This window comes from Dinoponera quadriceps, unplaced genomic scaffold, assembly GCF_001313825.1.
Source record: "Dinoponera quadriceps isolate SergipeBrazil2010 unplaced genomic scaffold, ASM131382v1 scaffold1580, whole genome shotgun sequence".
Classification (NCBI taxonomy): Eukaryota; Metazoa; Arthropoda; class Insecta; order Hymenoptera; family Formicidae; genus Dinoponera; species Dinoponera quadriceps.
Genome location: NW_014555641.1, coordinates 17,806 through 43,139, shown reverse-complemented (window position 1 = coordinate 43,139; position 25,334 = coordinate 17,806). Strand labels below are relative to the sequence as shown.

Genomic DNA, 25,334 nt, shown 5'->3' with positions numbered 1-25,334 from the left:
GACTCGCAGACTCGTGTTCACCCCGCCACAGCTCCCCTCCGAAAACGAGTCAGTAGGGGGAGAGCGCCCTGTCTCGAACCGGACTCGAAGCGATTTGAAATTCTAAGACCGCGTCCCTTAACCAGATGCGGTCGGGTTAAACGGCGTAACCCAATTAGCGTCGCGCTTTCGCGAGTCATCCCTTTGAATCTCTCCACGGAAGAAGTCGAACCTCGTCTAATCGCGGGGCGGCATCTGCTTATTACCGGCGAATCAACAACATATCCCTGCGTTAAATAAAGAACAACGACGGACAGGGGGGATCGAAGACCGAATCGTAATTATTCTTTCGGATTTCCGATTGAATCGCGCAAAAAAGTGAGCATCTTTGCACGTGACTATAGCTAGTCTATAAGTCCTAAAATATACACGGTATTCAGAAACAAAGAAATTTATCGAAGGCTCTGAAGATAAATAAACGGTAATAGGACAATAATAGGAGCCGTCGCTGGACGTTAAACGCGAGATTCCAAATTTTGGCGAGAGGATAAAATTGCCCGACAGTGGGGATATCAGAGGAGTACGAATTAGAAATATTCATTGCAAATGAAGAAAGTCGGCTCGAAAGTGGAAAGATGGCTACTACACAGTACCACTCGTGCTCGTTGAGAGTTTGGAAAAAAGAGACCAGCGTATGCGTTACACTGCACTGAGAAAAAGATTTCTTCAAATTTAATCGATTTTATTGCGTCCAAACAAATGTCATCATCAGCATACTTAGAAAAGAAAAAAAGAAACAAACGAATGTTTCGATTAATAAGTACGATTGCTAGACTTTCCAACGAATATGTATCTTTATCTTAAATAAACAATCTGTTTGAAACGAAAGACAATTTTCTTATAAGGAAATTATTTGTTTCATTTTACATATTTATCGTGACCGAATAATATTTTATTTGGTTAAAATATATTATTTTAAAAAATTAACGTTCTTTCGGTTAAATAATCGAGTTTTCTGGAATGAGACACTACCATTTTTACCCCAATAAATAATATTTCGTTATACGAGGAGGGACCCNATTTCTTAACTTTTTTACAAAATTCTTTCAGTCACCTTCAAAGTACTCTCCATTAGATGCGATGCACTACGACTTGTTAAGTCTTTTCTCCCACTGTTTGAAGCATCTCTGGAACTCTTCAACTTTGATATCGTCCAGTGCCCTTTGCGAAGCTGTTTTTACCGCCTCCACATCATCAAAATGCTTCCCTTTTAGATTTTTCTTCATTCCACGAAACAGAAAAAAGTCGCACGGGGCTAGGTCTGGTGAATACGTGAGGAACTACAGGCCATCCCCGAGGGGCCAAATAATGGGTCATTCGTAAGGCTCTGTGTGCGGGGGCGTTGTCATGATGAAGGAACCAGTCACCTGATCGCCAAATATCCGGGCGTTTCCTCCGCACATCCTCTCGTAAACGTCTTAAAACTTCCAAATAAAAGTGCTGGTTAACAGTCTGGCCAGGGGAAACAAATTCCCGATGCACAATTCCACGAACATCAAAAAAGACAATGATCATCGTCTTCACATTCGACCTCACTTGTCTTGCTTTTTTTGGTCTGGGAGAGTTGGGAGTCTTCCACTGGCTTGACGCTTGCTTAGTTTCTGAGTCATACCCGTAACACCAACTCTCATCACCTGTAATGACTTTAGTGAAAAGGGAAGCGTTTTGATGATGTGGAGGCGGTAAAAACAGCTTCGCAAAGGGCACTGGACGATATCAAAGTTGAAGAGTTCCAGAGATGCTTCAAACAGTGGGAGAAAAGACTTAACAAGTCGTAGTGCATCGCATCTAATGGAGAGTACTTTGAAGGTGACTGAAAGAATTTTGTAAAAAAGTTAAGAAATAAAGTTTTTATACAAAAAATCCGATTTTTTTTGGGTCCCCCCTCGTATATATGTGGTTTCTACGAGACAAATTTTAGTCAAACAGATAGAAATACTAAACTTAAAGAAAGCTTCTTCTCTATGTATCGGAAGGTTTCTATTCTCAGGACATTATGACGTCCTAAGACATCATAAAGATATTTTTGGTACAATAAAACTTCTAAACGACATGTCTGATACGTCGTTTAGACGTATACTTTTTATGGATAACCTCTCGCTAAAGTTGAGAATATTCACGCACAAATTACTAGCGTTCTAATGTTCTCATTGGTATTCAGAGATGTTGCGTGAAAAGAATCTTAAACAGAATTTATGACTATATTACGGCGATGAAACCTCGCTCACCTCTTGCCTTCGGCTACTCTGCCCATCTTGTAGTACTCGGCCTCAGCTGGTAATCGCACCGTGCTCTGAAGCTCGTGCTCCTTTCGACGAACCTCCTGTTCCTCGACTTCGATTTGCTTACGCCTCTCTACGACTTCTATTTGTATTTCCTCATTTCGTATCCGTTGCTTTATCTTCGCCGCTTGAAGCTCGTAAGCCAATTGCGCCTCGGCTTTCTAAAAACGAACAAAATTAAAAAATAACGTTAAAAATTTGTGTACGTTTGTATGAAAAGGTTATTTATATTCTCAATCTAGTAAGAAAACGAGAAAAATAAGAAAACGAGCAGAAGGTAAGTACGAGAGGTAAAAACGAGAATCCATGAACATATACCGACGTACGTTTCAGTCTCACCTTTTAGTAATCGTTAACGACAGTTGGAAATCTATCAGATGCAAGCAATATCTGCCTTACATCTGATAAATTCATAACTATCACTGAAAATGGCGGGGTCGAAATATATGATAATATATTTTCAAGGATTCTCGAGACTTTGATATTTTTTTACTTTTCTTTTTATTTTAATCCTTCATATCAAATTTATGTAGTAATAAAAATGTTTTACACATTTGGCTTTTACGATTAAAGATTAAGTTTGACGTAAACGGTCGCTTTACAGTTTCGTCACGATTGATGAGTAACTGACATACCGCTGTGTTCACTTCTTGGTCGAAGTTAGCCTTCTGCAACTGATAAAGTCTCGCATTGTCCTCTATCTTGGTGTCGGTGTTGTATTTGATGTCCATCGCCGACTTCTCGCATTCGGCTTCCTATCACACAATAATAAATGCGAATTAAATTTTCTATTTTTCCTCGAGAAGCTTTCTTTATTTCTTCGTAAATGTATCTCCCAGACAGAGACTCACCCTAATTCCGGCGTCTCGATTCGCTTCAGCGACTCCCACGTCGGCGTCTCTCTTAACGGCGGCTGTCTGGGCTTTGCCGAGCGATGCCAAGTACTGAACGTCGTCGTAAACGTCCTTTATCGTGAACGAGAGGATCTCGATGCCCATGCGACCGACATCCGGCGCGGCGACCTCCCGCACCAGAGCTGCGAATTGATCTCGATCCTTATAGACCTCCTCCACCGAGAGTGTTCCTGCAGAACACGAATTCTCCTTACAAATCTGCGAGAAGGAAATAATTCCGTCCCCCGTTGAAATCAGACCATGCCCTATTCCTCGTATATCCTCATCCCATGATGAATCTTACGTTTTCATTATCATTACTATTTTTGTAATTTGTACTTTTTATTCTTAACACATTAACTGCCACGCGCATTTCGGAGGAAATCTCCGTCAGGCCACGTGAGCTGCTTAGAAGTGCGCTGGTATTGTGATATAGCAATGCCAAGCGCAATGAAGCTTCAATAAAATCCATTAAAATTTTTTGATAAAAAATATTTAAGTACATTAATGACACGATCCTGAAATTACTTAAAATTGATTAAAACTATGTAATTCTTTCAGTTTTATATCGTATTTTATACTGTCAGTCACCGGTGACTGACGCAGCCCGAACGGAAAGTTCAGTGTCAGTCACTGGTAACTGACGTGGCAGTTAACGTGTTAATTTTTTTACTTTCTTCTTGTCCCATTTCTTTTTATCCTTTCTCTTTTCTTTTGTGGCGATTGTCTCTATATTTATAATCATAAATATGTTTGACAGTGCAATAACGCATGCGCTGACATTTCGTCAGAATTTCAACGCACGAAAAATCTCCTGTGTGTTATCATACTGTACCAAACATATTTATCTCTTCAATTCTTCTCAGATTTATCTTTTCAAATTAAAGAAATATATCCACATTTAACAATTATGCTTGGCTCTCATTTGCCTGTTCTAATTTCTAACATTTAATTGTATATCATAGAAACTTAATATAATATGGTCTGTATATTTATGTTGTATCATTCGTTACTTTTACAGAATTTATTCTAGAACATAATAAAGTAGATTCTGTTCTATTCTATTCTCTCTTTTCTTTAACTGATATTATATATTATATTATTTATTTATTTTCTTTCATTTATATTTATAATTTTTTTCCTTTTCCCCGTGAATCAGAGAGCAGTCGATGCGGTGTACCAGGCTTCGCTGTAGTAATTAATTACTAATTTGTTTTTCTTATAATTTCTGAGTGTTTTTTTCTTTATTCTTTTAATTTTTGCTTTGCTGCTGTTATCATTTTTCCGTTCTACAGATTATTATTTATAATTTGCTACTGTCAACCAATAGTATATTATTATTTTTTTATCCCATTTCTTACTGCGTTATGCTGCGTATTTGCTGCTGTTTTTTTTCTCATTACACGTTCTATAACGGCTTTTCAGCCGAAATTGTTTTACGTATACTTAATTTACCTATGCTTAATTTATATTTCCATAGAATAATAAACTACCTATCTATTTCATTTATTTATCCTATTTTACAAAGTTTCGAGATCCTCCTGCCTTCCCTTTCGCGTTCTCGGGGAAGACCGGCCGACCAGGACTTCAACAGCGATCGAACTTACCTAGTATGGCTCGGAGGTGACCCTCCAAGGTGGAGAGGATCGTGGATTTGATTTCGTGTACGCTCTTGCCGAGGAACTGTTCACTGGCAGTGTGCAACAATTCGTCCGCCTTCATGATCTTGCACTGTGCCACCCCGGTAACCGTCAGCGGTACACCCTGCGCGGTCTCCACGCTCTCGCACACCGGATTCAGGGTCATCACCTCCAACGAGAGCCGTTGCACGTCGGTGACGAACCACCAGGTGAACGCGTAGCCGCCCACGATGGTCCTTTTCCTCATGGAACCGCAGCATCCTCCTGAAATTCGACAGTTCGGATGTTAGCCTATGCGCTCTCTCGCGAGGAAATTTCATTTCGACATCCGAGTTCGCGCGGACATATCCCGCGTTTGATTAATCTGTCTAAACGACCGAGATCCGCGGCGAACGTGTCAATTTGGACACCATTTCTTTCTCTCTCTCTCTTTCTCTCTCTCTCTTTGCCGGAAGTCGTTGCTTCATCTCACGGCGATCTTCCGTCGGTTTACGCTGTAAATTTACTTTCTAGGATGTGTACGCAACGGCCACGATGCTATCGATTAATTTGTAATTCTGGACGATCGTTAAATATGCGCTCATGTCGCAACGATAAGTAGGTCGTTCCGATGGGGAACGAGTAACACTTTACCGTAAGGCTGCTCGGCGAATGACGTCACGAGCTGCCCGCATCCCCGGTTAACGTGAGATACGTCACGTAACGTGTGATCGGCGATTAAAAAAGGAAACGTTCGTCCCAATTTTTCCAGGGCTTAACCACATTGTAATCAAGAGCGGCGAGGTCGCGTCGCAATCAATTCGTGGTGCTTCGTGGTGGAGAAAAAATCGCGAATTCGTTCCACGCATTCGCGCGAAAGAGCCTCGCTTAGCGTGCGCGCCCAAAATCAAGAGAGACCGGACAAACGGAAAGTTTACCTCCTCCTCCTCTCTCTCTCTCTCTCCTCCGATAAAGCGAGTTTTCCGACAACGATCGCGTTTTTCTTTTCACTGTTCGACCTAACTCGGATGATTATTTTCATGCCGACAACTAGGTCTCTCCGTCACTCCGATCGCCGCGCACGTCACTTTCCAGCTGGGGACCGCGTTCCTCGAGGAAGACGGGCGGGGAATAACGGAGAACGGGACATAAGGCGCGTGGTGTCAGAGATGGGAGACCGGCTCGCCGGCTCGACAAAGAGAATACTCGAAGGAAGAAGAGAGAGGCGATGTCGATGACCGTTATATTGCCGCGTCCGCAGGACTAAAGAACACGGAAATCTATCGGTGCGTGCGGCCGATGCTATTTCAATGAGACACCGGTCCTGCGGATGACAGTGCGCGGGTAGTCGAGGTAGGAGCAAGGCCACGGTCAGTGTTACACTTGGTCGAGAAATATCGTTCGTCTCCTCGCGCCGGTTCGCATCGCTGCGATTTCCTTGGGTTCCCCGATAGCGTCCGACGATGACGCGCGACGTCGTGACCGAGGAAATCATTCTTTCGGATGACTGTACCCGCGTCTTTAGCCGCTGAAGTATTTTACTCAAGGTGTTCAAAAAGAGAGAGAGAGAGAGAGAAAGAGAGAGGGAAGTCTGGCTTGCTTTGGAATTTTTACGGTGCATCGAGAACTCACGCGAGAAAACCGGAGATTGGGGGAATTTGAGGAAGAGGTAAATATGATTCTCAAAAGGGATCTTCGAGATTTAAGCCTGACCTACAATGTGCTCTTTGTTTCTTGCTCTTTATATCTTTTCTATAAGTAAATGGAAGTTCTTACGAAAGATAGATAGAGAGCAAGAAAGAAGACGCGAAGAGCACATTGTAGACCAAGCTTGATTCTTTCTGTTCAATTCAATCATTAGTGGCGAATTAGAAGTTATATAGAAGAATGAATGATGAATTAAATTGAAGAAGACGAGTAAATTATCTTTGATAATTGAAAATATATTATATGTCGCGCCGGTACTTCGGGATTTGTTGAAAACTTCTAGAATACACATTCTCCGCCGTGTATGAGGAAGTAGGCAAACCAGTGCAGCTTTCCTTTTCAAATCGTTTAGCTCGTGTTAGCTACTTGTTTATTTAACTCACGTTGGTACGACGAGCAATGTTCTTCGCGTTTCCGTGATTCCCTCGCCTTTACTTGCGGAATCGTGTCTCTCCAGTTTTATGTCACACTTGTCACGGGCGATAATATTATTTTTCATATTCTCGACCTCTATTCTTGAGATTAAAAGAAATGTCTGAAGTTAAATAAAAATGAAAAATATCTATAGTTAAAAGAAAGACTTCGTTTACGCAAGCTTCCTTTAAGATTCGTCTAAATCCAATTATTATAAGCAATTGCGGTCGCGGCATAATCGGGAAGCAGGACTCGCATCATTGTCAGTAATTATTTGTCGAATTACAGTCCTGACCTCCGCGGCACGGAAACCTACAAAAGACATAAAAATCGGCGATAAACGGCGGAGCGAGGAACAGTTCGCAAATTGCCAAACACAATTAAATTCAACCTTAGATAATCGCAAATATTGTCTGTCTAATCTAATCTAGACCTCAATCTCAAGGACAACTACAGCCGTTACGTGACTATCCAGTCGGAGAAATAGCAACGTTTTATCCCCAAAACTCGTTTCCAAAAACCGCGTGACATTGACGATCGCGCCGAAGTCTTTTCGGTGTAGAAATACCACCTCTTCGCTGCATTTTGACATTCGTTCCTTTCGGCATTCACCATCAGTACGTGATCATAAGAAAGTGCACAAACGAGGCCCCTCAGAAGCCGACTTCAACGTAGACTTCAAACATGGGATATGTGATGAGCTGAAGGTGATGTATTAACAACTGAAAGTTTCACGAGCGATTGATATTCTCTGCGCATTGAGATCGCGCAAACCACGGACGCCACGTGGGTGCCTCCTCGGCGATTTCTATATAATGGGTCGCTGATCATCGAGCTAGCCATTTCGACAGTACGGCGCGTCGTATCGATCAGGTCAAATATTTCCCGAGAAAAAGCTCTTTAAGTCGTGGAAAAAAGCAATGTCGTTTGATTAAACATAAGGATTTGCCGGCGGTGCCGATTGGATTAGTAAATTTCACACTGACGAGAGAAAAGAGAAAAGACGTTATAAGTTGAAAGAAAAATACTTGATATTTGTACCTGTAATCATTATAAAATATTATTTGGTTACGATAAATACGTAAAATGAAACAAATAATTTCCTTGTGAGAAAATTATCTTTCGCTTCAAACAAATTTTTCATTTAAAATAAAGGTACATATTCGTCGAAAAGTCTAACAAACATACCTATTAATCGAAACATTAGTTTCTTTGGAGTATGTCAATGATGAAGTTTGTTTGGACGATAAAAATTGGAATTGAAAATTTGAAAATTAAATTTGAAGAAATCTTCTCAGCGTAATACGTGTCTAATATCGTCTCTATTACGTGTGCTCCAGGTGCAAGGATAAGAGGGCATCGATAAGAGGAAGCTCGAGGAAGGTAAAATGGGCATCGAGAGCGTTCTGGCAGGGGGTTTGACCACGGCCTCGACCGGGTTCTCTTGGTTCTATCCAGTCCTCGCCGCGGCGCTCGTCTACTTCCATTACGAAGTTATGGACAACGAGGCGCCGCCAATTAACGTGCCGTCTGAGGTGCTATTACACTCGTATGATTTCATAGTGATAGGCGGCGGCTCGGCAGGTACGTCCATACGAAACTTTCCCTAATGACGACACACGCGTCTGACACACGCGTCTTCCTCCGCTTTGACGTCAGGTTCCGTGGTGGCGAATCGTCTTTCTGAGATCGAGAAGTGGAATGTGCTGCTGTTGGAAGCGGGCGGCGACGAGACGGAGATCTCGGATGTGCCCTTGCTCGCCGGCTATCTCCAGCTCAGTCAATTGGACTGGCAATACAAGACCGAGCCGCAGATCGGTGCCTGTCTAGGTATCTCTCGTAGTTATTCTCGATTAAACTCGAATCACGTTATATTGCGACGTACCATCGCGGCAACGCGATACAGAAATTATGGGCGACGAATATGAAGTCACAGGTTGTACTCCACGCACAGAAAAGGAAATTAGTATCATTTAAAAATTCATATTCCCATATATAAGCAAAAATGCATGATCTTGTATGAAGATATAAAGAAGAAATTCTTACATCTTTTATTAGAACTCTTACAAGAAGAAGTTCTATACAGTAGCATTAAACATATATTTATGTTATTCGAGCTTAATTTTCCTGAATTGAGAGGGGACAAATATTGTGAATAAAAAGATGTTATAACTGATGCAATTTTTAGTTCGAAAGTATCGTTCTTTCTACGATACTTTCCCCTTTCGTAAAAATTATTTTTGAATAACAAGAATAACAAGATTTTGAATGAAATTATATAGTAATTGTACATAATTAATAACTAATAAATTTATTCATGTATAAAAACAACTCTCTCTCTATCTTCATATATAAGATTATATACTCTTGCTTTTATACACGAGAATATGAGAGAATTGGATCGATACTAATTTTTCTCGGCCGGGTTTTTTTCCTTTCCAGCGATGGAGAACGGTCAGTGCAACTGGCCGAGGGGCAAGGTGATCGGAGGCTCGTCGGTCTTAAATTACATGCTTTACTTGCGCGGCAATCGGCGGGATTACAACACATGGGAGGAGCAGGGCAATCCTGGTTGGGGCTGGCGCGAGGTCTTGCACTATTTCAAGAAGTCCGAGGACAACAAAAATCCATACCTGGTCCGCACGCCGTACCACGCCGATGGCGGATACCTGACGGTGCAGGAGGCGCCTTGGCACACGCCTCTGGCAGCGGCCTTCGTCCAAGCCGGTCAAGAAATGGGCTATGAGAATCGCGATATCAACGGCGAGTATCAAACCGGCTTTATGGTCGTGCAGGGCACACTCAGGCGCGGCAGCCGTTGCTCCGCCGCGAAGGCCTTCCTCAGGCCGGTGCGGCTCAGGAAGAACCTGCACGTGGCGATGCACGCGCACGTGACCAAAGTGCTGATACATCCAAAGTCGAAGCGCACTTACGGCGTGGAGTTCGTCAGAGACGGCAAGGTGTTCCGTATACGCGCGAACAAGGAGGTGATCGTATCCGGTGGCGCGATCAACTCGCCCCAACTGCTGATGTTGTCCGGAATAGGGCCAAAGAAGCATCTGCAGGAATTCGGGATCCCCGTGATACAGAATTCGAAGGTTAGCGTACGAGTTTCACGATTCCCCGTCTCCCAAGTCTTCTTAGAAATTCTGATCTCCGGATTTGATGTTCAACGTTGCTCGACTTCACGTCAGTTTCTATCTTACTTGCACTCAGAGAAAGAAGTAGCCGTCGGAGCTAAAATATAGCTGCTAAATATGGCAGCTAAGATATGTCTTTGAAATAAGGACTGCTAATGTCGTTATTACCGCGGCTAAGTTTATTAGTTATTTGAATTTAGGCGCTGTAGCCCAGAAATATTAACTAGATCGTACTAAAATCATATTCACGCTCCCGAATATTAAAAAAAATGTATTGCTTTTTTTTAACAGAAGCTATCCTTGAGATGCTAGTATGCTGATTTTGTTTGAAATTTAGTCATTTATTTGATTTAATGCTATATTGTATTTGAAAAACATCGCGCCGATGGACTCTAACAGAAGAAAGAATTAGCTCTCACATCTAAAACTGGTCCATAGCTAATTCTTTTTTCCGCGTACGATCATTCGTCATAAGAATTAGCTCCCACAACTAAAAACTAGGCCTGATAAATATATTTCAGCTGTATCACATTCTCTCACTAAATACCTCTCACAGTTTTTAGCTGTAGGAGCTAATCCTTTTCCTTTCTGTATAGGTTACTACATTTACCATTTCGATCGATAGATATAAACATGTTTTGTCTGTATATGATATAACCGGTATACGAGGGTGGTTCCTGAAGTACCCGACCTGACCTAGAGATGGCGGTAATTGTTTGAAAAACATCACTGTATTAAAAAGTACACAATCTATAAAGCATATGTTTCAAGTTTGAAGACGCCACGTTGTTTAGTATTTGTTTGGCAGCCATCAATAGTGAACGTTTTTAGTGAATTTGTGAAAATGGAGAAAATTGGTCATCGTTATGTGATACAATACTTTTATTTGAAAGGCCTCAGCTCAATCAATATAAAAGTTGAACTGGATTCTACTCTGGGTGAGTCTGCTCCTTCGTTTACAACAGTAAAATATTGGGTAGCAGAGTTTAAACGAGGCCGTACGAGCTGCCAAGACGAGCATCGCAGTGGTCGACCAAATGAGGTGACGACTCCAGAAATGGTGAAGAAAATCCACAAAGCGGTACTGGATGATCGTCGACTGAAAGTGCGCGAGCTAGCAGACAGTAGGCATTTCAAAAAGCGCGGTACATCGCATATTATCTGAAAATTTGGACATGAGAAAGCTGTGTGCAAGATAGGTGTGTTTTTCGGAAAAGTTTTTCATCGCGGTATTGTGGTACTTCATCATCCACCTACGTCCAGCGTTTGCTCACACTCGAGCAAAAACAGTGTCGTGAAGATGTTTCAATTGAATGTTTAGCGAAGTTTCACAGCAAAAAACGCCCCCTCGGATTATTTTCTGTTCCCAAACTTGAAAAAATGGCTCAGTGGTCAAAGATTTTCCAACGATGAAGAAGTGATGTCGGCAGTTAATGACTATTTTGAGAAACAAAACAGTTCTTATTATAAAAAGGGTATCGAACTTATTGAACATCGCTGGGAAAAGTGTATAGAGCTGAAAGAAGATTATGTTGAAAAATAAATACATTTTTTTCCAAAATTTTTGTGTTTTCTTTGTTGGGTCAGGTACTTCAGGGACCACCCTCGTAGCTAACCAACCTTAACTATTCTATGCTAACTTCAGCTAATCAAGTTGAGAAATAACTTCATAAGAAATAACTTCAACTAATCAAGTTGTATCTCGCAGCGAACGCATTTTACCTCCGACAGCCAATTTTTAACAATGACAGCCAGGTTCGAATTAGCCAACAAGATTTAGCCGATTTATTTCTTTGAATGTGTCCTTATACAAAACTCCTCTCGCTTTCACAGGTTGGGCAAAATCTTCAGGACCACGTCGGCCTAGGTGGACTCACATTCATGGTGAATCAGGAGATCTCCATGGTGCAGAAGCGGCTGGAGAACACCCAGGTAGTGATACAATACGCCGTGCTGGGCGACGGGCCGCTGACGGTGCCGGGCGGCGTCGAGGGCGTTGCTTTCGTCAACTCCAAGTACGCGAACGCATCGCTGGACTATCCCGACATCGAGTTGCACTTCGTCTCCGGCTCGATCAACTCGGACGGTGGCACTCAGCTACGTAAAGTGCACGGGCTCACGAAGCAATTCTATGACAACGTTTACGGGCCGATCAACAACAAGGACACGTGGAGTGTGATCCCCATGCTGCTGCGGCCCAAAAGCCGCGGTGTCATCAAGCTGCGCAGCAAGAACCCTTTCGACCACCCTCTCATCTATCCGAACTACTTCAAGGAACCGGAGGACATGGCCACGCTGGTGGAAGGAGTGAAGATCAGCGTGGCCTTGAGCAGGACAGCCGCCTTCCGACGATTCGGCAGCGAGCTGTACTCGATGCAGTTCCCAGGGTGCAAGCATATCCCTATGTATACGGATCCTTACTGGGAATGCATGATTCGACATTACAGTGCGACGATATACCACCCGGTTGGCACATGCAAGATGGGAGGGTACTGGGATCCCGACGCTGTGGTCGACCCGCAGCTACGGGTTTACGGCGTGGCTGGGCTGCGCGTGATCGACGCCTCGATCATGCCGAATCTCGTAAGTGGAAACACGAATGCGCCCACGATCATGATCGGCGAGAAAGGCGCCGACATGATCAAGGAGTATTGGCTGAAACGGAAGCACCCGCCTGAGTTTAGTAAACAGTAATTAGGCGGGCACGATCAACTACGGACACACGGACAGACGTGAGCGCGCTACAACGAGAGTGATATGAATGTTACCAATGCGCGGTGAAGGAGGTTTTGCAATTTCCGGGATATTTCGAGCGAATTTCTTCCGGACAACCCGAAGTGTCGAGAACGCATGATTCGTTGTGTACATATATGTGTGTCTAAGTTGTCATGCTTATAATGCGACGCAATAAAATATTAGTATTATATTCCGCAATATAGAGATATAGGTGTAAAATATGTAAGAAAAATAATAATCTCTCCGCGGACAGACGAAGTTACCAATCTCTACACGATTTGTTCTAATCGCGAGATCAGTCGCCTGCAATTATTCTCGGTCGATTTCACGTCGAATATCGTCGAGACACATGATTCTAATTCCCTGGAATTATCCGCGTGAATTACACGTCAATAGGCGATTTATTAAACGTTAAATATAATATTAAATGATAAAAAAAACAGAACGATCTAACATCCGCGCGGAAAGTAAATTTCTTTTCATCGTTTGATAAAAATAATAAGTCGGTCAATTAAACAAGTACGCAAGCATTTTTCAAGGATGGAAATAAAAACTGCTGACGTTTGGATAATAAAACGTATAGCTTAGCGCATTTCGATATCTTACGTATAAAATACACATTAAAATGCGTACAATGTGACAGCAGTGACTAAATGTGAAATTGTCGACTAAATTAACGGTCGTGCTTAAAAAGTTAAGTTCGGTTCAATTAACGCAGTGCGATTCAGGAGCCGGAGCAGTCTCGTTACTTGTCGCAACAGTCCCGAACTCCATAAAATAATGGTTCGTCTGACCGCGACACGTATGCTGGCCTCGTTCCGGTCGGAAAAGTTTTTCATCGCGGTATTGTGGTACTTCATCATCCACCTACGTCCAGACGTCCTCGACGAGGAGAATCGCGTGCGACAGGTGCCAACGCGGGAGTTGTTAGCCGAGTACGATTACATCGTGATCGGCGGAGGATCAGCCGGTGCTGTGATGGCTAGTCGATTGTCGGAGGACCAAGATAATACCGTGCTGCTGCTCGAAGCCGGTACGGACGAGCCAGTCTTGTCAGACGTGCCGTCCCTTTTCCCACTTTTGCAACGCACGTATTTGGACTGGTCCTTTCAATTAGAACCGTCACCCAATTACTGCTTGGCGATGCGGAATCAACAATGCAGGTTTCCACGTGGCAAGGTAGTACCTAAGACGAGAGCAAATCCGTTGGCTCATATATTTGTTTTCAACCAAACATGTGCGATGGAATATCACAGAGGTGTGCTTGATTTGGCTTCCGAATTAGTGCTTCCGATTGTCCTTCGTGAGTTTCTTTTCTACCGACATTTCGTAAATGTTCCAGTTGGCTCTTCTTCAAGGCCGTGCCTTGGAAGAAGTAATGGAATGTTCACGAAACATTAGGAACAGATCCATGAAGGAGGTAATGTCATCCCGGAAGCCAATTTCTCTGCAACCTCCCCCCCCCCCCCCTTATAGAAGTCTAAAATGTCAGATCCTAAACAGCTAAGATTCAAGCTGAATCATAACGATCGATTCTCAAGGTACTGGGTGGTAGCAGCGTGCTCAACGCGATGTTATACGTTCGCGGTAACAAAAAGGATTACGATTCCTGGGCGGCACTCGGTAACACCGGATGGGATTATGAGAGCATACTGCCGTATTTCAAGCTGTCCGAAGACGCCAGGGCCGAGGATCTACACGACTCGCCGTATCACCAAAGGGGCGGATACCTGACGGTGGAGCGTTTCAAATATACTTCGCCGGTCGTCGATTATATCGTTCATTCCGGTGAGGAGCTGGGATATCCGATACGCGATATAAACGGGGAAAACCAGACCGGATTCACGTACTCCTACGGTACCGTAAGGAATGGACTGCGATGCAGCACCGCCAAAGCTTTCATACGACCCGCCTCGAAAAGGAAGAATCTACACGTCAGCTTGGAATCGTTCGCGGAGAAGATCCTCGTGAGAAACGGTTTGGAAAATTCTATCAGGTCTTCGACTCTATATTTTGTGAAAATAGAGAGATCGATACTCGACTACGAAAACTTCATTCCATGAAAATATATCCCTGGGGACAGAATCGATATTTTTATAGATAAAAAATAATAGCAAATAACTATATATATATATATATAATATTGTAATATAATGTAAAAAAATTTTGTTCAAAAGAATTATTTTATTACTTGATGATTAATAGAATCTACTCTCATTTATAGACGGCATATCGAAGATAGCATATGGATTGCAGTTTCGTAGGGGCACGAAACGTTTCGTAGTTCATGCGAAACGTGAAATTATTCTCTCCGCGGGTGCGCTACAATCACCGCAGTTGCTGTTGCTGTCGGGTATCGGACCGCAGGATCATCTCGAGAAGATGAAGATCCCAGTCGTACACCACGCACCCGGCGTAGGACAGAATCTTCAAGATCACATATCGATGGAGATACTCTACGAAGTCGATCCTCCGCCCGGCATCCCGAACCCGGATTACTTCACCCTGAAACTATATAAATCCGTATCGATGGACACCATTCAGCAAATGGTACGAAATCATTCCGGAATGCTCTACATGACTTTGGTCGGCGGGGGAATGGCATTCGTCAATACCAAGTGAGCAAGACTTTCCAAAATTCATTCGACTCAGCCTTAGTTCTTACATAGTAAAAAATATCTTGTATTTGTGTTAAAATCGATCCTTATTAAAATATTTGTGTTAAATTTTTTACATATCCGTGTGTCAATTTAACATATTGTGTGTATGTTATCTCAATATTTTGCGTTGAATTGATATTCAACCTGTACGAGTGTTAAAATAACATTTGTAAATGTCCAAATAACACATTTTATATTTCAACGTTTATTAATATATTATGAATATTAATTTTGTATTAATTTTTGACACAATGTTTATGTTACTTTTCAACATATTCATCTTGTGTTAAATTAACGCAAAAATTTGTGTGGACCATTTGGGACACGTGAAATGTGTTAAATTTAACACTAAATTTTTTATTACGTTAACGTAGCAGGATAAAAAAAATTTAATCGAATTGGAAATTTAACTAAGTTCTGGTTCACAATAAATGTAGTAAACTTTTAGCCTTTTGTTCTAAGTAATAAAATGTAACGTAATTCCCGACAAAAGAAGTTTCCCGCGCTGTCGAATATCGCAATAACGCTTATATCTTAGATATTACGAGCATCTGGCAGTGCTAGAAACACTTTTTGCTAGAAATCACGTTACATGATTGAATGCTGAGAGCAAAAGGTTAAAAGCTTTCTGCATCTATTATGGATCCGGACTAATACATGGTTACTTCGATCAATTACAGATACGCGGCCGAAACGCCCGACTACCCAGACATTCAGCTGCTCTTCTCGGGCGCCTCGACTGTGTCAGACGCTGGAATTGCCGTATTACATGTCGACGACATCGAGCCGGACGTCCTCACTGACTTATACGACAATGTGACGAATCATCACACTTTCGAATTCTATGCAATTCTTCTTCGACCACGCAGCAGGGGTCACGTCAAACTCAAATCAGCCGATCCCAATAAGGCTCCCGAAATCGTTCCCAATTACTTCGACGATCCTCGCGATCTGCAAGTTCTGGTATGCCGTATTACGTGAGCTTTGGTATCGCTAACGTATATATGCGTAATACTTACGTAAAGAAGAAAATCAAGGCTTAACAAATTACGCTGATTTTAGGTGGAAAGCGTAAGGTTCATGGAGAAGATAAGTCGCACGCACACTATGCGGGAAATAAACGCGCGATATGGTCAGAGGAAAATTAAAGGATGTGTGCGGTACGACGCTTCGTCGGACGAATATTGGGCTTGTTACGCGCGTCACTTGACAACGTCGATTTACCATCCGGTTGGCACTTGCAAGATGGGACCTATTAGCGACAATCAGGCCGTGGTCAATGCCAGATTAAAGGTGCACGGGGTCGCGGGACTGCGAGTGGTCGACGCATCGATAATGCCGACTATTGTCTCCGGTAATACCAATGCACCGGTGATTATGATCGCGGAGAAGGCGTCGGACATGATAAAGGAGGACTGGCGGGACGTGGCTTGATCGTGCGCGCACATGAATACGCCGAATGAATTTAGTATAATTCTAGCTTTACCTTTACATTGGGAGAAAAATATCTGCACTTGCAAATATAATCATCATAGTGAAAGAATTATAGTCAGGATAAATTTTCTTTCAAGTGTTATCGATAGTGTCGATGATAACAATCTTCACGTACATGCTGCTACTATTATTTTTGTTGTTAAAATCATAAAAAGGGTATAGTTGAGGCCGACAAAGTAGCTATAATTTTTTCTCCGTGTATTAGATTTCGCCTTGTCGGACAGAACGCGCGTTTTATATCATATTTAATGAATATTGCTCTAGATTGATAACTTGCCGATAATTTTCGACTTTCGACTTAGCTAAGGTGAATACTTTAACACTAAATTTTTATTGTGTACGTTAACGTAGCAGGATTTAAAAAATTTAATCGAATTGGAAATTTAACTAAGTTCTGGTTCACAATAAATGTAGTAAACTTTTAGCCTTTTGCTCTAAGTAATAAAATGTAACGTAATTCCCGACAAAAGACGTTTCCCGCGCTGTCGAAAATTGCAATAACGCTTATATCTTAGATATTACGAGCATCTGGCAGTGCTAGAAACACTTGCATATGATGCATATGCATCATCGAAAGTTATATTAACAACAGTTTTGTATATGCAATTTAAATAAAATGAGCGTATAAAGTACAGGAGAACTGTTTTTCGTAAACGTTCAGAATTATTACGATATACAATAATCGTGCATCGCGATAGCCACGAAATTGAGCGTCACAAAAGTAGCCTTAAGTTCTCATTAACAATAATTTATTTTTAAATTCTTATTCACAGTAATTTTAATATATCAACTTAGAACATCAAAATAAGTCCACCTACCAAAATAATTAAATTTATTAGGAAGAATGCAGAGAAATAAATGTTGAGGGATATTCCAGGTTATGTAAGAGATAAATGAAAGGAGGAGAAGCGCAAATCTGAATTACTTGTGCAGTTATCTATGAGTTATATAAGCAGAAAATATGAGTAATTTCAATAATGTAAGCTAATAACTGGTTATCTAATTAAACACAGCGGTAGAAAATAGGGCAATCCGATACGAGATCGAGAGACTATTATTTTAAGCATGCAAATGATAAATTCATTGATAACATTGGTTATATATACGGCCTCTTTGAATAGGTATTAAAAAGACTGAAGCGCGGAAAGCGGCTTGTTCCGCGAATTCCAATTTTTCGTGCACGTTACATGCTGTGTGATTTACGATCGCGATCGTATTTTCCTCGTATAAAATCTCGCTCGTACCTAGATTATACCTTCCCGTAGAAAAGAAATCCGTTTGTCCAACAATGGAGGATGAAAGTTCGTAAATCGTGGCAGGACACCTTAACGTTTAATAGTTACCGAATATCGACGAACGTTGCGATTCAGAGACCATGGCTCATCTAAGTATAGACGATATGTTATCTTCGTTCCACGCGGAACGATTCCTCATCACGGTGATATGGTGCCTCATTGTCACTCAGCGCCCGGACATCGTCGACGAGGAGAATCGCGTGCAATCCGTGCCCGTAGAGGAACTGCTGCGCGAATATGATTACGTGATAGTCGGCGGAGGATCAGCCGGCGCTGTGTTGGCCAATCGATTGTCGGAGGACAAAAATTACACCGTGCTCCTGTTGGAAGCAGGCCTTGACGAAGTGGTCGTGTCCGACATGCCCTTAACTTACACGCTCATACAGCGTTCATTTATGAATTGGGAATACAAGACGGAACCGTCGTCCAATTACTGCTTGGCGATGAAGAATCATCAGTGCAGAATACCGCAGGGCAAGGTACCTTGCGAAGAATATATGTGTAGATCTGGTTTCATTCACGTCTAAACTCGTTGACTTTCACGCACGTTAACTGAAATATATGCGTGTTATCTCTCCTGTCGACCGTTTCATCTCGCACTGAGAAAAATACTTGAAAATTTGTTTGGGGGAGGGGGGAGAGGGATAATATTTATTTCTGTGAAATGAATCTTACATCCTACAAATAAATTTCTAAGTATTTTTTTCCCAGTGCAAGAGATAAAACGGTCGAAAGGAGAAATGAGGTTTATTTCTGTGAAATGAACTATATATTCCATAAATAAATTTTTAAGTATTTTTTTCTTGCCAGTGTATCTACAATGAAAAATGAGTTTGATTGAATCCATTTGACAATAGACAATCGAAATTTCTGTGGTTATAAGAACGAAATTTGGTTCATGAGAGTTCTATTTCCTTCAACCGAAACACGTTTGGTTGTCCATTGAGTGATGGATCGAAGCAAACTCATTTATCAGTGAATACTTTTCGGTGTTTTTATCGCAAGAAGTGCCAAGAGTTGAACTGTAATGACCGATCTTTAAGGTGTTAGGTGGTTCCAGCACGTTAAACGCGATGATATATTCCCGTGGTAATAAGAGAGATTACGATTTCTGGGCGTCACTCGGTAACACCGGATGGGATTATAAAAGCGTCCTGCCGTATTTCAAGCTGTCCGAAGACGCCAGGGCCGAGGATCTGCACGATTCACCGTATCACCAAAGAGGCGGATACTTGACGGTGGAACATTTCAAATATACTTCGCCGGATATCGATTATATCGTTCGTTCCGGTGAGGAACTGGGATATCCGATACGCGATATAAACGGGGAAAATCAGACCGGATTCACGTACTCCCACGGTACCGTAAGGAATGGACTGCGATGCAGCACCGCCAAAGCTTTCATACGACCCGCCTCGAAAAGGAAGAATCTACACGTCAGTTTGGATTCGTTGGTGGAAAAGATTCTCGTGAAAGAAGGTTTGGAAAAGTTCGATGTTTTGTCAAACTCTTTCTATATTTCAGAAAGTCGGTGGCGATAATAATTCATGTTCGGGAGTACTCTATTAAAATCAGCTGCATTAGCGTTCATTTGCAACGACCGCCGCCTTTTATTTACAGTTGGCGCAACCAATGTGGCAGAAGGGGTGCGGTTTCGCAGAGACGCGTGTCACCACGTGGTTCATGCGAAACGCGAGGTCATTATCTCCGCGGGCGCGATACAATCGCCGAAATTGCTAATGCTGTCGGGTATCGGACCGAGAGATTACCTCGAGGAGATGAAAATACCCGTCGTGCATCATGCGCCCGGAGTAGGGCAGAATCTTCAAGATCACGTGGCGTCGGAAGTGATTTACACGATCGATCTTCCGCCTGATATCCCGGAACCCAAGAAATTCACCGTGCGACTATTCGAATCCGTCACGCTGGAAGCTCTAGAGGATATGATACATGACAATCCCAGTCCGCTTCACACGACAACTATAGGCACAGGAATGGCGTTCATTAACACTAAGTGAGCGGCACTTTTGAAAATCTAGACGGTTCGCGCTACTGTGAACAAATGGAAGTTCAATTAAATCAATAATTAAAGCAAATAACGTTTAACGATAAGATATTAATTGGATGGCAGTTATTAATTGAGTCAAATTACGTCACAGGTACGCGGACAAGACGTTCGACTATCCGGACATTCAGCTGCTCTTCTCGAGCTCCTCGCATGCGTACAAATCTGGAATTATCTCGTCACGTCCCGAAGATACCAACCCAGACATCATGAATGACTTTTACAAAAATATTCTGAAGCATCAAACTGTCGAGATACATTCGATTCTTCTTCGGCCACGTAGCAGGGGCCTCGTTAAACTCAATACGACTGATCCCACTGGGAATCCCGAGATCTATCCTAATTACTTCATCGATCCTCACGATCTACGAGTTATGGTACGCTGCATTATACGTGCTTTCGTTTATACACACATGCGTAATTCACACAGAAAACTTATAGATTTCATCAATTACACCGACCTTTCAGATAGAGGGTATGAAATTCGCGGATAAGATGAGTCGCACGCACGTCATGCAGAAGTTAAACACGCGACCTAATCCGAATCTAATATCAGGGTGTTCGCAGCACGACAGCTCGTCGGACGAGTATTTGGCTTGCTATGTGCGTCACTTGACAGGGACGATATATCATCCCGTGGGTACTTGCAAAATGGGCCCTGTCAATGACAGTCAGGCCGTGGTCGATGCAAGATTAAGAGTGTACGGTATCGCGAGATTGCGAGTGGTCGACGGCTCGATAATGCCGTACATTGTCTCCGGTAATACGAACGCGCCGGTGATCATGATCGCGGAGAAGGCTGCCGATATGATAAAAGAAGATTGGCCGGTTTAACTCGAAAAACTTCAGGGACGATAAATCGTATATCTTATATCTTATTATTCGTATTAATTAATCGTATATCTTATTATTTAATCTCAATTTATGAAGATTGTTTACGATGTCGTAACTTATAAATAGCGAACATATAAACTGTATTTTTAATTTTGTCAGATCGACACAGCCAATATGACGCTTCCCTATGAAAATTAAAGAATCCGAAAATCAAAGGATTTGTTCGGAGGTTCGTAAGCTAATTTTGTAATGTGTGTTCGTTGTAATATTAATTCTGAAATAAATGTGTATATTAGAATAGTTTTTTTTTGTAATTTATGCAGCTAGGTTCGTGATTTATCGGACTGCTTCGAAGATTTTTGTTAAGAAGCTGACGTCCAAACAGCCGGCCCCCTCACTTCATGCAAAATGCAATTGTGAAAATATATAATTATGCGTTATTTAAAAAATATATAATTATGCGCTTTTCAAAAACAAAACGAAAAAATTTTGCACTCTTTTGGTTACAATTATGTTTTTGATTATAAGACAGAAGTCCATTAGGGCTGCAGCGCAAGAAAGGGCTGCAGCGCAAAAATAAAAATTGTTTGGATATAAGAGCACATAAAATCATAGATTTACCGTATATAATTGCTCTTTATCAATTTCTTTCATCTTAAGGGAAATTTATGGCAATTATGTTTTTGGCATCAAGAGCAAAGTTCTTTAAGGGCTGTAGCACAAACATAAAAATTGCTTATATATAAGAGCGTATAAATCGTAGATTTATCGTATATAATTGCTTTATCGATTTTTTTCATTTTAAGGGAATTTTAAGACAATTATATGTTTGGCATCAAGATAGAAGTCCCTTAAGGACTGCAGCGCAAAAATTGAAATTACCTAAAAATAAGAGCGTATAATTAGCGCATAATTCTTTCATATTCGTTTTACTGAATAATTAATTATTTATAAGTGGGTAGGCGAGTTGGCTACCCACCTAGCCTTCTTATGTTTCAATTCGTTTTCTGTCGTAACAAAAGGAGCGCGAAATTTTTTCGTTTTATTTTCAAAGAGCGCATAAATAGCGCATAATTATATATCTTTACTGTTCATTTTGCGTTGAGTGGGGGACAGGGGGGGGGGAGGGTCAGCTAGTCAGACGTAAGAAACTGACGCCACAGCAAGTTATTAATCTTCGACGGTATACGTTACCGTGACCAACCAATCCAAATATTTATAATAATTATCTCGCGTCGCTGCACGTATAATGAATAGCCGCATGCGCGTACATCGATTAACGATCGCTCGAATAAGTTTGCAATTTCCAAATCAACTGAAATAGATATTTTTTTAATAGATACCATAATAGTTTTGCTAAAAATTACTGAAACTTTCATTGAATAATTAATACTCCGGCCATGAGGTCTTAAAGTTATGCTTATAAGACGAGGTCGCCGCTATCGAGAATCAACAGTATGTCATAAAATATAAAACAGAAGACGAGCAGGGATTGTAAGTTTAAATCATATTTTTTATTATATTTTTATCTTTCGTTTCAGAAATCCACGACAGCTCAGTCGCTATTCTTGATTTTTTGATTCTTGATTCCACATTTTTGCCTACTTATCGGGCAATTTATGATCATTTTTGTAGTATTATTTCATTCATATTATCAATCTTTCCGTCGGCTTGAGAATTGGGTCAACGCATCGTCGATGATAAATGATAATGACGCAAACGGAGCGAGTATGTACCACAAATCAAGGAACGGCAGTAAATCAAGAAGTGATAATGTAAAATGTAAATGAGCGTAAAACGGCAAAAATGTGGCTCCGCCTGCGTGAATTTCGACAAACATAAACGCACACATCTAAAAAGTTTAAAATGCTCTAGCATTCAAATGTGCTCTAATATTCCAATATGCCCGAAGTATCCTGAATAATGGTGGCCATTGTCTATCTCCGGCTAGCTGTCGACCGCGTTGACGATATTGGTGTACGATGGATCGTGGTGTGTCAATGACAAACGGCGCGTTTGTGGGCGTGACTGAGTTACTTTTGATCCATCTGTTTGTTCTCAGGTCATAACATAATGACGTTTAATCCGTGTGCACAAGTGCGTACATCTTCAAGGTAAGTCGTCTTCTTCCACCGTGTGCAGGACCGCAGGGATCTTCGTATATTCGAAATATAAATGCTGCAGGTTTCATTTTGTACCATGAACCAGTATAAATTGTACGCACATCACCGACGACAATAATCTGAAGGCAGTAAGTCTTTCCGACATCGGCCGGAGATATTGTCACGTTCGGTAAGACGTTTAAAAACATACGCGAAATAACGTGCGGTAATATAAAACAAAAATACTTTCCGTATCTCACCTGGCTTAACCACTTTGCGAATTGTTCAATTCATTGCGTTACCGAATCAGTTTTAGAATCATCGAATTAAAATGTTTACAATTAAGATGTTGATGTTGGGTGATACGAGATACTCGAGTAGAAACGTACACATAGCAATCGCGAAATTATATCCCATGTTTTTAAGGTTGTGAGGCTCAATGTCGTATTTTTAGCAGCGCATTAAAGGGGCCATAAATTTAAGATTTATCAAGTAAAATTATATTTCTATGCATTTATTTCACTACTTACAAATAATAAATTAATTTGAAGCGAAGTTCAGGTCAATATATGTACAATATGTAAAATATTAAAAGAGAAACATAAAAAGGAAAATATTATCTTTTTTTTTATATTTCTTATTAATGCTATATTTATACATTGGTTGATCTAATGAAGATGCACAAATAATAGCAAATGATATATAAGTGTTTAAATATGTGCATATGTACACCTGTATCTCAAGTATTACTATAAATTATGAACTTAACACCGGCACATTTTCAAAAGAAAATGGTCGATAAAATTCCGAAATTTATAAATAATGTCTGAATATTAGTCTTTAATATCATAGAATTGATCCAAATTTTATTTTTAGTTTAAGAAACATTAAAAATAAACATGTCTGAAACAGATACATAAAAATAGATAGATAAATAGATCTGAGATGTTTGATTTGCCTACTTCTAACTGTCGTTCTTGCACAATTCTTATTAATTTCTGATTGATGTATTATTAAATTAATTCTAATACTTAAGTTAATTGCTTGTACATTGTCGATTGACTCTTATTTGCTCGTTAATGCTATGATTACACACATTTTTTTCATTATTAAAAATAGCATTCTAATCTCTAGTTCTGACAACAGAAGTATAAAAAGTGTAAATTTTAATTGTAAATATCTCAGTTCTCGAAAGGTCAATCTTTTTCTAATTGCACGAGCAGTCAGATAATATTTCAACGTATACGTAGTGCAAGTTTCATTGAATTCTCATCAAACATTTCTCACCTTATAGCCTCCTTAAGCGAGTTTTTCTCTCTCTTTTCTCACAAGTATACACATACCTGTAAAAATTGCACGATTGCACATTATATTTGCATAACTCAGTTCTTCAATTCAGCAAATGGTGATATCGGTTCGGAAAAAACTCAATATCTCTCCGAACATTTCTCGTACGATGCGTTGCAAATTACGGCTCGCGGCCATAACCCCCCGTTTACGTAATAAACGAGCTAGTGGTTTCTTTGTTGCACCCCGCGAACGGTTGCTCGGATTTCCTCGATTTAGCGTTACAGCCTGTAATCCAATGAGTTACGTTATTGACCGCAATAGCGAGTTGCGTGGAGAAAAATCTTGAACTCTCCTCCGATAATTCGCGGCTGTATTCTCCGATGCGTTACGCAACTTGTCATTCCTTCCCCACTTTTCTTTTCCTTTTTTTTTCCTTTTTCACCGGGCAAGCATTGTGCAAATCGTCGTGTGTAACAGTTAGAGAACGCACGGTTCCTCCTTCGTTTCCCTAAAAGTTGGTCACTTCGTGGCAAACGTTTTCCTCGACGTTAACCCATGCAGTGTGAATCCTGCTCGGAGCGGAGCAGTGACGTCACACCACGTGTGTCTTCTCTGCCGACGAATGCGTTCCTGACCACACGCGATGAGCTTCTCGATTAGTGCATTTAGTGTGCGTGGCCGTGGTTATCCAGCACGTTGCCCCTTGCCGAACAGTCCGATGAAGATCAACCGATCGCTTACCCCGGGCAATCTCGAGCGACCGT

General features: G+C 41.3%; 3 protein-coding genes across 4 annotated transcripts; 2 read left to right on the top strand and 1 right to left on the bottom strand.

Moving 5' to 3' along the window:
• Positions 1-2,263: 2,263 nt before the first annotated feature.
• Positions 2,264-5,122, bottom strand: LOC106745093 (flotillin-2; the record flags this gene model as incomplete). Its single annotated transcript, XM_014620370.1, has 4 exons — positions 2,264-2,482; positions 2,957-3,076; positions 3,173-3,405; positions 4,822-5,122. Coding segments are annotated over 4 exons (873 nt in total), but the record flags the coding sequence as incomplete, so codon positions are not given.
• A 3,220-nt stretch (positions 5,123-8,342) lies between these two features.
• Positions 8,343-17,247, top strand: LOC106745092. Its single transcript, XM_014620369.1, has 9 exons — positions 8,343-8,538; positions 8,614-8,784; positions 9,397-10,052; positions 11,928-12,784; positions 13,559-14,009; positions 14,372-14,807; positions 15,055-15,448; positions 16,171-16,453; positions 16,553-17,247. The coding sequence occupies exons 1-9, from the start codon at positions 8,343-8,345 to the stop codon at positions 16,922-16,924; spliced, it is 3,816 nt and encodes a 1,271-aa protein (XP_014475855.1). The 3' UTR covers positions 16,925-17,247.
• An 882-nt stretch (positions 17,248-18,129) lies between these two features.
• On the top strand, positions 18,130-21,615 carry LOC106745096 (glucose dehydrogenase [FAD, quinone]-like). Of its 2 annotated transcripts, XR_001374506.1 has the most exons (6): positions 18,130-18,758; positions 19,323-19,758; positions 19,900-20,293; positions 20,439-20,721; positions 20,813-21,407; positions 21,502-21,615. XR_001374506.1 is itself a non-coding variant. In XM_014620374.1 (5 exons), the coding sequence occupies exons 1-5, from the start codon at positions 18,360-18,362 to the stop codon at positions 21,176-21,178; spliced, it is 1,878 nt and encodes a 625-aa protein (XP_014475860.1). In that variant the 5' UTR covers positions 18,130-18,359; the 3' UTR covers positions 21,179-21,476. The 2 variants fall into 2 exon arrangements, 1 of the variants encoding a protein (XP_014475860.1); XM_014620374.1 differs by lacking the exon at positions 21,502-21,615 and having other exon boundaries at positions 20,813-21,476.
• Positions 21,616-25,334: the final 3,719 nt, after the last annotated feature.

Bases quoted from the DNA above. Each gene is read 5' to 3' on its own strand.
- LOC106745092 (XM_014620369.1), top strand. From the start codon at position 8,343: ATGGGCATCGAGAGCGTTCTGGCAGGGGGTTTGACCACGGCCTCGACC. The intron at 14,808-15,054 runs GTTTGGAAAATT...TCTCATTTATAG, and splicing joins GAAGATCCTCGTGAGAAACG to ACGGCATATCGAAGATAGCA. The intron at 16,454-16,552 runs GTATGCCGTATT...CGCTGATTTTAG, and splicing joins CTCGCGATCTGCAAGTTCTG to GTGGAAAGCGTAAGGTTCAT.
- LOC106745096 (XM_014620374.1), top strand. From the start codon at position 18,360: ATGGCTCATCTAAGTATAGACGATATGTTATCTTCGTTCCACGCGGAA. The intron at 19,759-19,899 runs GTTTGGAAAAGT...TTTTATTTACAG, and splicing joins AAAGATTCTCGTGAAAGAAG to TTGGCGCAACCAATGTGGCA. The intron at 20,722-20,812 runs GTACGCTGCATT...CCGACCTTTCAG, and splicing joins CTCACGATCTACGAGTTATG to ATAGAGGGTATGAAATTCGC.